Source organism: Tachyglossus aculeatus, chromosome 8 (genome assembly GCF_015852505.1).
Source record: "Tachyglossus aculeatus isolate mTacAcu1 chromosome 8, mTacAcu1.pri, whole genome shotgun sequence".
Classification (NCBI taxonomy): domain Eukaryota; kingdom Metazoa; phylum Chordata; class Mammalia; order Monotremata; family Tachyglossidae; genus Tachyglossus; species Tachyglossus aculeatus.
This window is the reverse complement of record NC_052073.1, coordinates 5,780,420-5,794,524: the sequence shown is the minus strand read 5'-3', so window position 1 is coordinate 5,794,524 and position 14,105 is coordinate 5,780,420. Positions and strand designations below refer to the sequence as shown.

At 44.4% G+C, this 14,105-nt stretch overlaps 1 protein-coding gene across 3 annotated transcripts in view; it reads left to right on the top strand.

Moving 5' to 3' along the window:
- The window catches only part of UNC13C (unc-13 homolog C), a 217,730-nt gene that overhangs the window by 123,408 nt on the left and 80,217 nt on the right, over positions 1-14,105 (top strand). For all 3 annotated transcript variants that reach the window (XM_038750270.1, XM_038750272.1, XM_038750271.1), the window contains one exon: positions 3,339-3,472. In XM_038750270.1, coding sequence (XP_038606198.1) covers positions 3,339-3,472 — 134 coding nt within the window. The remainder of the gene's footprint in view (positions 1-3,338; positions 3,473-14,105) is intronic.

The following is a 14,105-nucleotide window of genomic DNA, read 5'->3' as shown; positions in this document are numbered from 1 at the left end:
AATTCAATAGTACATTTGAAAAATGGTTCATTCTTTCCTCATATCTTGTTCATTCATCTCATTTTAAAACTTCAGTTGTTTCGGCGGGGTGGTTTGCTCCCTCTAATCCTAAAATAGTAAATGAGCTAAAGCTATTCTCCGGAAGATAGACATATACCTCTCTTGCTGAGTCTGGATAAAAAGAGATGAGAGCGGGCTTTCATAATCAGTCGCATAAGAGGAATTAGAGATCCGAAACACGGAATATTATGTGAAACCCCACATAATCAGAGGCCGTCATTGTTAATGTTCATCGTTTAGTGGGTGGGTGAATTTAAGGACATATTAAAACTGATTAAACTGGTCTAAGAGATGTAAGGAAGAGCCGGGGAGTGGGACAGTTAAGCTTGGGTCTTTTCAGACATGCTTACAAACGGATTCAGTGTCACCATCCTCAGTAGGGTCACCCTGAGGGGGTGATAATAATAATAAGAATAAGAATAAGAATAAGAATAAGAATAGTATTTGTTAAGCACTTACTACATGCCAAGTGCTGTTCTGAGCACTGGGGTAGATATTCATTCATCCATTCATTCATTCAATCGTATTTATTGAGCACTTACTGTTTGCAGAGCACTGTACTAAGCGCTTGGGAAGTACAAGTTGACAACATACAGAGACCGTCACTACCCAACAGTGGGCTCACAGTCTAGAAGGGGGAGGCAGAGAACAAAACAAAACATATTAACAAAATAAAATAAATAGAATATGTACAAGTAAAATAGAGTAATAAATACGTAAAAACATATATACATAGATATAAGGTAATCAGGTTGTCCCACGTGGGGCTCACGGTCTTCATCCCCATTTTACAGACATAGAGAAGCAGCTTGGCTCCATGGAAAGAGCCCGGGCTTTGGAGTCAGAGGTCATGGGTTCAAATCCCAGCTCCGCCAATTGTCAGCTCCGTGACTTTGGTCAAGTCACTTCACTTCTCTGGGCCTCAGTTACCTCATCTGCAAAATGGGGATTAAGAATGGGAGCCCCCAGTGGGACAACCTGATCACCTTGTAACTTCCCCAGCGCTTAGAACAGTGCTTTGCACATAGTAAGCACTTAATAAATGCCATCGTTAGTATTATCAGTATTAGGTAACTGAGGCACCGAGAAGTGAAGTGACTCGTCCAAAGTCGCACAGCTGACAAGTGGCAGAGCCATGATTAGCACCTCGTCCCCCCTCCATCCCCCCCATCTTACCTCCTTCCCTTCCCCACAGCACCTGTATATATGTATATATGTTTGTACATATTTATTACTCTATTTATTTATTTATTTATTTTACTTGTACATATCTATTCTATTTATTTTATTTTGTTAGTATGTTTGGTTTTGTTCTCTGTCTCCCCCTTTTAGACTGTGAGCCCACTGTTGGGTAGGGACTGTCTCTAGATGTTGCCAACTTGTACTTCCCAAGCGCTTGGTACAGTGCTCTGCACACAGTAAGCGCTCAATAAATACGATTGATGATGATGATGATTAGAACCCACGACCTCTGACTCTCAAGCCCGTGTGTGTGTTTATATGTGTGTGTATGTGTGGTTGGTACAGAGACGATTACATCTGATAGTCTAGACTGTAAGCTTGTTCTGGGCAGGGAACGTCTGCTAACTCTGTTCTACTGTACTCTCCCAAGCGCTCAGTACAGTGCTCTGACACAGTAAGCGCTTAATAAATATGATTTATTGGTAGTCAATGTAAGTCCTATTTTGGATGTATAATGCATGCAGATTGTTCCTTGTTGAGTTACTTTGGCGGATCTCATTAGGCCCCTGAAGATTGGCTCTTTGCTGAGGAAACTTGCAATCAGTCGATGAATCAGCCAATCGTATTTACTGAGCGCTTACTGTACTAAGCACTTGGGAGAGTACAATATAACAATAAATAGACACATTCCCTGCCCACAGCAAGCTTATGGTCTAGAGGCGGAGACAGACATTAATATAAAAAAAAATTAAAGATATTATTATTTATTATGATGGCTTTTGTTAAGCACTTACTATGTGCAAAGCACTGTTCTAAGTGCTGGGGAGGTTACAGGGTGATCAGGTTGTCCCACGGGGGGCTCACAGTCTTCATCCCCATTTTCCAGATGAGGGAACCGAGGCCCAGAGAAGTGAAGTGACTTGCCCAAAGTCACACAGCTGACAACTGGTGGAGCCAGGATTTGAACTCATGACCTCTGACTCCCAAACCCGTGCTCTTTCCATTGAACCACGCTGCTTCTTATGTGCAAAGCACTGTTCTAAGCACTGGGGAGGTTACAAGGTGATCAGGGTGTCCCACGGGGGGCTCACAGTCTTCATCCCCATTTGACAGATGAGGGAACGGAGGCTCAGAGAAGTTAAGTGACTTGCCCAAGGTCACACAGCAGACATGTGGCAGAGCCAGGATTCGAACCCATGACCTCTGATTCCAAAGCTCGTGCTCTTTCCGCTGAGCCACGCTGCTTCTCTATGAGACTCCTCTACTTTGGGAAGGAAGGAGAGTGGAGCGGGAGGAATTTCCCAGTTGTGAGGAGCTTCAGCTGAACAACCGCTTACACCCGGGAGTGCCTTGTCTCAATAAATGAACCATGAGGCCGTCTTTGTCGTCACGCTCAGAGTTGTGTATCCTACAGGAGATGAAAGCCCTCAGGAGCCACGGGCGTTAGCAGACAGCGCGGCTCCCGAGGCTTAGGAGCTTCTTGCCACCATAGGACCCCAGAAACCTACCCGACACGAGCCATGTGGGAATTACAGTCGGGCCTAGCTAATTATCCTTATTACCTCTTTTCCCTGCCCTCACTTTTCCTCTCTTTCCCTTTCTTTTTTTCTCCCGCTCCCATTTTTTCTCTCCCCCTCTCCCATTCCCCCGTGAAACTGGAAACATCCATCCAATTTAACTTTCTCTTCTTTTCCCTGACCCCATTTTTCCTCTTTCCCTTTCTTTTGCTTTCCCCTTCCATTTTTTCTCTCCCCGCTCCCATTCCCCCATGAAACTGTTTTGTTCTGTTGTCTGTCTTCTAGACTGCAAGCCCGCTGTTGGGTAGGGACCGTCTCTATATGTTGGCAACTTGTACTTCCCAAGCGCTTAGTACAGTGCTCTGCACACAGTAAGCGCTCAATAAATACGACTGACTGACTGAAAACATCCATCCGATTTAACTTTCTCTTCTTTTCCTTGCCCCCATTTTTCCTCTCTTTTCCTTTCTTTTGCTCTCCCCCTCCCATTATTTTTCTCTCCCCTTCTCCCATGAAACTGAAAACGTCCATCCAATTTAACTTTCTTTTTTCTCCTCTTTGCCCTCCCTGGATGTCCAGAGTAAGAAACAGGATATCCCTCGTGAAGACCAAGGGCCGACTACGAAGAATTTGGACTTCTGGCCCCAGCTCATTACTCTGATGGTCACGATTATCGACGAGGACAAGACAGCGTACACTCCAACCTTGAACCAGTAAGTTCCCCGACTTGGAAATGAAGGGAAGCCACGGATACCGGGGCAGTTCCCATGAGCCGGGGCATCATGGCTCACTCCGCTTGGGAAATAGCCACGATGCGGTGAGAAGCTGGCACTTTGGAGTCAAGGGCTCCATATCATGGCTCCTACCGGTCATGGATTCTAATCTAGACCCAGCCACTTGTCTGCTGTGAGACCTTGGGCAAATCATTTCACTTCTCTGGGCCTCAGTTCCCTCATCTGTAAAATGGGGATTAAGTCTGTGAGCCCTGTGTGGGACAGGGGCTGTGTCCAACCCGATTATCCGTGCCATGCACTGTATGAAATTCTGGGGTAGACACAATATGTGCATATCAGACACAGTTCCTGTCCCTCATGGAGCTCATATTTTTGGGGATAGGGTATTGAATCTGCATATATGTATATATGTTTATACGTATTTATCACTCTATTTTATTTGTACATATTTATTCTATTTATTTTGTTAATATGCTTTGTTTTGTTCTCTGTCCCCCCCTTCTAGACTGTGAGCCCAATGTTGGGTAGGGACCGTCTATATGTTGCCAACTTGTACTTCCCAAGCGCTTAGTACAGTGCTCTGCACACAGTAAGCGCTCAATAAATACAATTGAATGAATGAATGAATGAATCTTGTATCCACTCCAGCACTTAGAACGGTGCCTGGCACATAGCAAGCACTTAACAAATACCGTAATTATTACCAAATATCATAATTATTATTCCTACTTATAAAGGGGACAGAGAGCTTCTCCCCAGATAAATTTTGGAATTGCCATGCTGGTTTCCCTTTCCCTATTTAAGTCAGCAGTCCCATGGTAATAATGAAATGAGAAGCAGTAGGGCTCAGTGGAAAGAGCCTGGGCTTTGGAGTCAGAGGTCATGAGTTCAAATCCCAGCTCCGCCAATTGTCAGCTGTGTGACTTTGGGCAAGTCACTTCACTTCTCTGGGCCTCAGTTCCCTTATCTGTAAAATGGGGATAAAGACTGAGCCCCCCCGTGGGACAACCTGATCACCTTGTAACCTCCCAGTGCTTAGAACAGTGCTTTGAACATAGTAAGCGCTTAATAAATGCCATTATAATTATTATTATCATCGTTATTGTTCATGAATTAGGGAATGAACATTTATTACTACTACTACTACTGACATTTATGAAGTACTTACTATGTGCCAAGCACTGTACTAAGCTGTGTGGCAAGTCACTTAACTTCTCTGTGCCTCAGTTCCCTCATCTGCAAAATGGGAATTAAGACTGAGCCGTTTGTATTACGGGGACTGTGTCTGACCTGATTAGCTTGTATGTATTCATTCAATCGTATTTATTGAGCGCTTACTGTGTGCAGACCACTGTACTAAGCGCTTGGGAAGTACAATTCAGCAACAAATAAAGACAATCCCTGTCCACAACGGGCTTACAATCTAGAAAAAGCGCTTAACAAAAACATTTAGGTTTTTTTTTAGAGAGGGGAAACAGATGTCAGTATCAATGAATAAGTCATTTATAATATAGGATTTAAAGATATTTATAGAAGTGTTTTGGGAATTTATAATACAGGATTTTAAGATACGTCCAGAACTGCTGCGGGGTTGGGGGAAATATCAAATGATTCCCTGAGAATGTCCAAACCACAAAACGGAGAGCGTACTTGCAAGCATTTGGAAGCAGCGTGGCTTAGCGGCAAGAGCCTGGGCTTGGGAATCAGAGGTCACGGGTTCTAATCCCGGCTCTGCCAGTTATCAGCTGTGTGACTTGGAGCAAGTCATTCATTCATTCAATCATATTTATTGAGCACTTACTGTGTGCAGAGCACTGTACTAAGCGCTTGGGAAGTACAAGTTGGCAACATATAGAGACGGTCCATACCCAACAGTGGGCTCACAGTCTAGAAGGGGGAGACAGAGAACAAAACAAAACGTATTAACAAAATAAAATAAATAGAATAAACATGTACAAATAAAATAAACAAATAAATAGAGTAATAAATCCGTACAAACATATATACAGGTGCTGTGGGGAGGGGAAGGAGGTAATGTGAGGGCGGGGGGATGGGGAGGAGGAGGAGGGGGAGGAAGTGAAGTCCCTTCACTTCTCTGTGCCTCAGTTACCTCATCTGTAAAATGGGGATGAAGACTGTGAGCCCCACGTGGGACAACCTAATTACCTCGTATCTACCCCAGCACTTAGAACAGGGCTTGGCACATGGTAAGTGCTTAACAAATGCCATCATTATTATTATTATTTTTATTATACAAGTTATGAACTGACTGTAAGGTTGGACACGGTCCATGTCCCACTTGGGGCTCACAGCCTTAATCCCAGTGAGGTAACTGAGGTCCAGAGAAGTGAAGTGACTTGCCCAAGGTCACCCAGCAGACAAGGGGTGGAGCGGGGATTAGAACCCAAATTCTTCTAAATCCCAGACCCGGGCTCTATCCTTTAGACCGTACTGCTTCTCTTTCTTTTGTACCTACCCCAGATCATAGGAAATGCTTAAAAATGCCTTAACTAGCACCAAGAAGCATATTTGTGGGGAGGGGCTAAGTCAATTATCCCCATGATGGCTCCCTCCTTCCTCTCCCCCTCCCCATCCCCTCCCCACAGCACCTAGATATGTGTTTCTACAGATTTATTACTCAATTTTACTTGTACGTATTTACTATTCTATTTATTTTATTTTGTTAATATGTTTTGTTCTGCTGTCTGTCTCCCCCTTCTAGACTGTAAGCCTGCTGTTGGGTAGGGACCGTCTCTATATGTTGCCAACTTGGACTTCCCAAGCGCTTAGTACAGTGCTCTGCACACAGTAAGCACTCAATAAATACGATTGAATGAATGAATGAATGAATGGTTATATTCTAAGTAGTTCTTTGTCTTGTTTAGTCGCTGGGCGATTAGAGGCGATCCAAGATGGCGGGTCCCCAGAGGATGGACCAGTTCCAGCCTCTTGGCCACATCATTTAATAATAATAATATTTATTAAGCGCTTACTATGTGCAAAGCACTGTTCTAAGTGCTGGGGAGGTTACAAGGTGATCAGGTTTTCCCGCGGGGGGCTCACACTCTTCATCCCCATTTTACAGATGAGGTAACTGGGGCACAGAGAAGTGAAGTGACTTGCCCAAAGTCACACAGCTGACAATTGGCGGAGCCGAGATTTGAACCCATGACCTCTGACTCCAAAGCCCGTGCTCTTTCCATTGAGCCATGCTGCTTCTCTGAGAGAAGTTTGAGAAGTTGAGGGGTAGGGAACAGGCCAGAATGATATTTCCAGCTTGCTAAACGTGGCAAGGAGACGGCGATCCCCTTCCTGGAGTCATGAGATGGGATCCAAGCCAGATGGAGGAAGGAATTTGCACTTTGGCTCTCCAGAGGATAGCTGAAGGAAGTCTTTTACCCGGCAACAAGCTTCTCCATATCTCGGTTTGCTCTTCGGTTTCCCCATCTCATCTCTCCGTTGTTTACCTTCCCTCCCACTGCTCCTTGGATATTTCTAAAGAAATCTCTTTTAGCTGACTTTCCCTTTTCTCCGGAATTAGCCGGCTCAATAGTTCCGTGCTTACAATCTATCTCAATGCTTCCTCCTCTACTTCCTTTGACTTTCAAGTGAGGAAGAGTGATCGGTACGTATCCGTGCAGTGGGAAAAGAAAGAAGAAAGTATTTCAGAGAAGGGAATTGGAGAAATCAATCCTTCATAAAAAAAAAAAAACTTGGTGTGGGCAGGAGCATATCTATCAACTCTGTTGTACGGTAGCTTCTCGAACACTTAATGCAAACAGTAGGCACTCAATAAATATCACTGATTGATAAGAAATACCTGGTCAGGATGGTTGGAAGGACGGTGGGATGTTGGTCTACTGTGGGCTATTGAAAGTCCATCGCCTCCAAGAAGCCTTCCCTGTCTAAGCCCCCCTTTCCTCTTCTCCCACTCCCTTCTGTGTCACCCTGACAGCCCCACAGCACATGGTTATATCTGTATATAGCTGTAATTTATTTATTTACTTATGTATATTAATGTCTGTCTTCCCCTCTAGACTGTGAGCTCGTTGTGGGCAGGGAATGTGTCTGTTTGTTGTTCTTTTGTACTCTCCCAAATGCTTAGTCCTGTGCTTTGCACACGGTAAGTGCTCAATAAATATGATTGAATGAATATTGGTCCTCCTAGGTGACCAACCTCATGATTAGGGGTGGACCACCCGACGCTAACCCTTCAATCCATCAGTCAAATGGTATCTAATAATAATAATAATAATAATAATTGTGGTATTTAAGTGCTTATTATGTGCTAGGCACTGGACTAAGCGCTGGGGTAGATACAAGTTGGACACAGTCCATGTCCCACATGGGGCTTGCAGTCTTGATCCTCAAAGAAGCAGCGTGGCTCAGTGGAAAGAGCCCGGCCTTTGGAGTCAGAGGTCATGAGTTCAAATCCCGGCTCCACCACTTGTCAGCTGGGTGACTTTGGGCAAGTCACTTCACTTCTCTGTGCCTCAGTTACCTCATCTGTAAAATGGGAATTAAGACTGTGAGCCCCATGAGGGACAACCTGATCACCTTGTAACCTCCCCAGTGCTTAGAACAGTGCTTTGCACATAGTAAGTGCTTAATAAATGCTATTATTATTATTATTATTTTACAGATATGGAAATTAAAGCACAGAGAAGTTAAGTGACTTGCCCAGGGTCACACAGCAGACAAGTGGCAGAATCGGAATTAGAATCTAGGTCCTTCCAACTCCCAGGCCCGTGCTCTATCCAATAGGCCACACTGCTTCTCTATCAACTATCTATTTGTTAAGTCTTGATCAAATATAGTACTTATCAAATGCTTCCTGTGTGCAGAGAAAGTAAAACTTAATAGAGTTGGTAATAGTAATGATAATAATGGTATTTGTTAAGCGCTTACTATGTGCCAAGTACTGTTCTAAGCCCTGGGGTAGATACAGAGTAATCAGGTTGTCCCACATGGGGCTCACAGCCTTAATCCCCATTTTACTGATGAGGTAACTGAGTCACAGAGAAGCTAAGTGGCGTGCCCAAAGTCACACAGCAGACAAGTGGCAGAGCCGGGATTAGAACCCACGTCCTCTGACTCCCAAGCCCGGGCTCTTTCCACTAAGCCATGGTGGTAGATATGATCCCTGCCCACAGGGAGCTTACAGTCTACAGGGAGAGACAGCCATTAAAATAAATTACAGGTAGGAGAAACGGTAGAGTATAAGAATAGTTCCATAAGTGTTGTAGGGCTGGGCTAGGTATCAAAGTGTCCCCCCTCCCCGTCAATCAATCAATCATATTTATTGAGCACTTACTGTGTGCAGAGCACTGTACTAAGTGCTTGGGAAGTACAAGTTGGCAACATATAGAGACAGTCCCTACCCAACAGTGGGCTCACCCATCCCTTCCTCTACACCAGTGGCCCAGCATGGACCACCCATTCATTTCATTCAATCATATTTATCAAGCACCTACTGTGTGCAGAACACTGTACTAAGCGCTTAACACACCCATCCCTCTCTCCTCTCCATCCCTAACTGTCCCTCCAGCAGCCCAGCATAGACCATCCAACATCCTTAACTCTCCCGACTGCATCCCAAACTTTCCTTCTCATTATGGTTCACTTCCCTGTAGACTGTCCACTCGTGGGTGGGAAACAGGTCTGCCAACTCTATTATAGCGTACTTTCCCAAAACTCAGTACAGTGTTCTGCACACAGTAATCGCTCAATAAATACCCTTGATTGATCTATCTTCCATAAATTTAATCAGTCCCCCCCCCCTTCCTCATTGTTGTTTTCCACTGTCCAACTTCCTGTGGGAAGAAACTCTATTGACTTAGAGCCAGGTGGGAGCATCACTTCATGTGAAGGTGTGGGATTTTCCAGTCAGTGGGATGGGGAGGGGAAGCAGGGGAAAGTGACAAAGATGATAAGAGAGAAAAGGACCTTCTTGAAGAACACATCAGGGCTCAGAATAGTATCAGCGGGAACCAGACTGTCCGCACGGAGAAGGAGTAAGGAAAGCGATGAGAAAATCCTCTGTTATTCTCAGCCGGCAGGGTCCGTGGCATTCAGCCAGAACTGGGGCGTCTTCAGCGAAACCTGCTGCCTCAAAGTTTAGGAAAAGAGATTCTGGTGCAGGTTGGTGTCTATGGCAACCACCCCGAGGCCTGACTTCCCGGGGCAAACCGAGTAGAAAATTAGAGCAATTATCCACATAACCCAGGCCCCACTGCGGCCCTGCCCAGATGGAGCTGGGAAGGACTCCAGTGCCTCCTTATCCGCAGGAGAAGAGGTGTTAACCTCACTGCATCTGTGGAGAATGAGAAATCTCTCTACCTGGTATTGTCATTGTCCAGGAATCCGTGCCCTGTACCATGAAGGCTTCTGGGAGGGCTGGGTGGCTTCTCTCCAGCAGAAAGTAACCACTTCAAAGGGGAGAGGGAGAGAGTGATAAAAGGAGAAAGGAGGGGGGAAGAGAGAGAGAAGGGAAGAAGAAAGAGAGGAGAGGGAGAGAAAGAAAGAGAGAGGGAAAGAGAGGAGAGAGAGAAGAAGGGAGGGAGAAAAGGAGAGACAGAAGGAGAGGAAGAGAAAGGGAAAGAGAGGAGAGAGGGAGGGAGAGAAGGTGAGGAAGGAGCAGAAAGAGCCCTCATCTGTAAAATGGGGATTAAGACTGTGAGCCCCACGTGGGACAACCTGATCATCTTGTATCCTCCCCAGTGCTTAGAAAAGTGCTTTGCACATAGTAAGCGCTTAACAAATACCATCATCATTATTATTATTATTAAAGAGGGAGGAAGGGAGAGAAAGAGAGAGGAAGGGAGAGAGAGAGAGGTAAGGACGGAGAGAAAGAGGAAGGAATGGAGAGAAAGAGGGAGGGAAAGAGAAGAGAGAGAGGGGGGAAAGAGTGGAGAGAGAGATGGGAGGGAGAAAAGGAGAGAGGGAGGGAGAGAAAGAGAGGAAGAGAAAGGGAGGGAGAAAGAGAGAGAAGAGAGGGAGGGAGAGAAAGGGAGGGAGAGAAAGGGAGGAAGGAACAGAAAGAGAGAGGGAAGAAGGGAGAGAGAGGGAGGAAGGAACAGAAAGAGAGAGGGAAGAAGGGAGAGAGAGGGAGGAAGGGAGAGAAAGAGAGAGGAAGGGAGAGAAAAAGAGAAGGAAGGATGGAGAGAAAGAGGGAGGGAGAGAAAGAGGGAGGGAAAGAGGGAGAGGAAGAGGGAAGAAGGGGTAGAAAGAAAGAGGGAAGGAGGGAGAGAGAGGGAAGGAGGGAGAGAGAGAGGAAGGGAGAAAAAGGGAGGGAGGCAAGAAGAAGGAAGGGGAAAGTCATCTATGCTCTTGTCGTCTTTCCCAAGAGCTTCATACAGTGCCACATTGCACTCAGAACCATCCTACCACTGTTGGAGACAAAACCCTGGGCTGCACCAGTAGTCCTCATTAATCATAATGATGGGGTATTTGTTTTAACTGCTTACTTTAAGCGCTTACTCTGTTCCAAGCACTGTTCTAAGTGCTGGGGGAGATAGGAGGTAATCGTTAAGCTTCTCATTCCTTCATTAAGAAAACAATAGATCCACTAATAATAATAATAATGACTGTGGTATTTGTTAAGTGCTTACTATGTCCAGGCACTGTACTAAGTGCTGGGTTGGATACAAGCAAATCAGGTTGGACACAGTCCCTGTCCCATGTGGGGCTCACAGTCTAAATCCCCGTTTTATGGATGAGGTAACTGAGGCACAGAGAAGTGAAGTGACTTGCCCAAGGCCACACAGCAAAGTGGTGGAGCCGGGGTCTTCTGACTCTCAGGCCTGTGCTCTGTCTATTAAGCTCCCTGAGGACGGGGATCTTGTCTACATACTCTATTGTACTCTCCCAAGTGCTTAACACAGTGCCTTGTGCTAATAATTACAGTATTCGTTAAGCGCTTACTATGTGCCGGTCACTCAACTAAGCACTGGAATCACTGGACTAAGCGCTGGGCATTGTACTAAGCATCCAGTAAGTGTTCAATAAATACTACTGATTGATCGATTGACAAGAAAAGAACTCCGTAAGAAAGAAGGCTGGTTTTCCCCCTTTTCTTTTTGCTCAATAATGTTCAAGAGTGAAGTTTAAGCACTTGTGATAAATCCTTCATGAAGGTCGCCAGGCAACACAGAAACATGCAACAGACTGAAACATCCAACCAGATGGAGAAGCCGCGTGGCCCAGTGGAAAGAGCACGCACCTGGGACTCAGAGGACCTGGGTTCTAATCCTGCCACTGGGTGACCTTGGACAAGTCACTTAACTTCTCTGTTAAGTTTCATCTGTCTGAAATGAAAACAGAATCCACTCCTGCCCAGGTTGATAATACAGGTGTGTTTGTCGCAATAAGAAGAATTAGAATAATTTAAAGGTGAAATATAATTTTGGAGGGTGCAGAGTCAATTCAATGAATATATATATTACATATTATGATATGTATACTACAACATGTAATATGTATGCGTTAAATTCTTAAACCAATTTCAAAGAATATATATCACATATTATATTTATGTATTACATTACATGTATTCGTTGAATTGTTAAACCAATATGTATTTTTAATGATATTTGTTAAGCTCTTGCTATGACAGGCACTTTACTAAGTTCATTCATTCAATCATATTTATTGAGCGCTTACTGCGTGCAGAGCACTGTACTAAGCGCTTGGGAAGTACAAGTTGGCAACATATAGAGATGGTCCCTACCCAACAGCGGGCTCACAGTCTAGCCTCAGTTACCTCATCTGGAAAATGGGGGTTAAGACTGTGAGCCCCATGTGGGACATGGACTATGTCCAACCTGATTATCTTGTATCTACCCCAGAACTTGGGGTAGGGACCGTCTCTATATGTTGCTGACTTGTACTTCCCAAGCGCTTAGTACAGTGCTCTGCACATAGTAAGTGCTCAATAAATACAATTGAATGAATGAATGAATGAACTTAGTAAAGTGCCTGTCACATAGCAAGAGCTTAACAAATATCATTAAAAATACATATTGGTTTAACAATTCTACGAATATATATGATGTAATACATAAATATAATATAATATGTGATATATATTCGTTGAAATTGGTTTAACAATTCAACGCATATATATATTACATATTATGATATATATATGCGTTGAATTGTTAAACCAATTTCAGCGAATATATATGCGTTGAATTGACTCTGCACCCTCCAAAATAATACTTCACCTTTAAATTATTCTAATTCTTCTTATTGCGACAAGCACATCTGTATTATCAACTTGGGCAGGAGTGGATTTTGTTTTCATTTCAGAGAGAGATTTACACAGAATAAATCACATTAAGGAACTCTTTACTGCAAATGGGGATTCCAAGAAGAGGCATTATAATTCATATTAATGCTTGGGCATTAATAAACACAGCAAAATACCTAGACAATTCGCTGATGGTTCTGGAATAATTAGCTGGTTTGGGGAGCCTATTTATAAACAATAGGTCGGAACAGAGATCTGATGGAGAAACAGCGAAAACTACTTATTTCTATAAACCGTGAGACGAGGGTGAGTGTTAATAGTAACCGAAGCATTGAAGCAGCATGGTTGAGTGGCTAGAGCCCGGCTGGGAGTCGAAGGTCATGGGTTCTAATCCCGGGTCTGCCACTTATCTGCTGTGTGACCTTGGGCAAGTCATCCAGTGCTTAGAACAGTGCTTGGCACATTATAAGCACTTAACAAATACCATCATTATTACTTCACTTCTCTGGGCCTCGGTGACCTCATCTGTAAAATGGGGATGAAGACTGTGAGCCCCCCCGTGGGACAACCTGATCACCTTGTAACCTCCCCAGCGCTTAGAACAGTGCTTTGCACATAGTAAGTGCTTAGTAAATGCTATCATTATCATTATTATTATTATTATTATTAAGTGGCGGAGCTGGGATTAGGTCCCACGACCTCTGACTCCCAAGCCCAGCCTCTTTCCACTAAGCCACGCTGCTTCTGAGCGTTTAGCACAGTGCTCTGTGTGCAATAAGTGCTCAATAAATACCATTGATTGATTGAGCGATTCCCAAGCATTTAGTTCAGTGATCTTCACCAGGTGGTCACTCCATAAATTCTATTACTGCTGCTCTTTGGGTGTTTGAGTCATAGTCCTGATCATTAACAATGATTGGAAGTTTATTACTGTGCTGATGTTTGTGAGCACAGAGCACTACACTCTGTGCGTAGCATTGTGCTGAGTGCCTACTATGTGCAGAATCCTCTCCTGGATTTTTTCCTTTAATCTTCTTCATGACCTAGTGGAAAGAGCTTGCGACTGGAAGTCAGAGGTTCTGGGTTCTAATCCCGGCTCTTCCACCTGCATAATAATAATAATGTTGGTATTTGTTAAGCACTTACAATGTGCCAAGCACTGTTCTAAGCGCTGGGGGGGTTAATCAAGGTTGTCCCACGTGGGGCTCACAGTCTTCATCCCCATTTTACAGATGAGGGAACTGAGGCCCAGAGAAGTGAAATGACTTGCCCAAAGTCACACAGCGGAGCCGGGATTAGAACCCATGCCCTCTGACTCCCAAGCCCGGGCTCTTTCCACTGAGCCACTCTGCTTCTCTGCAT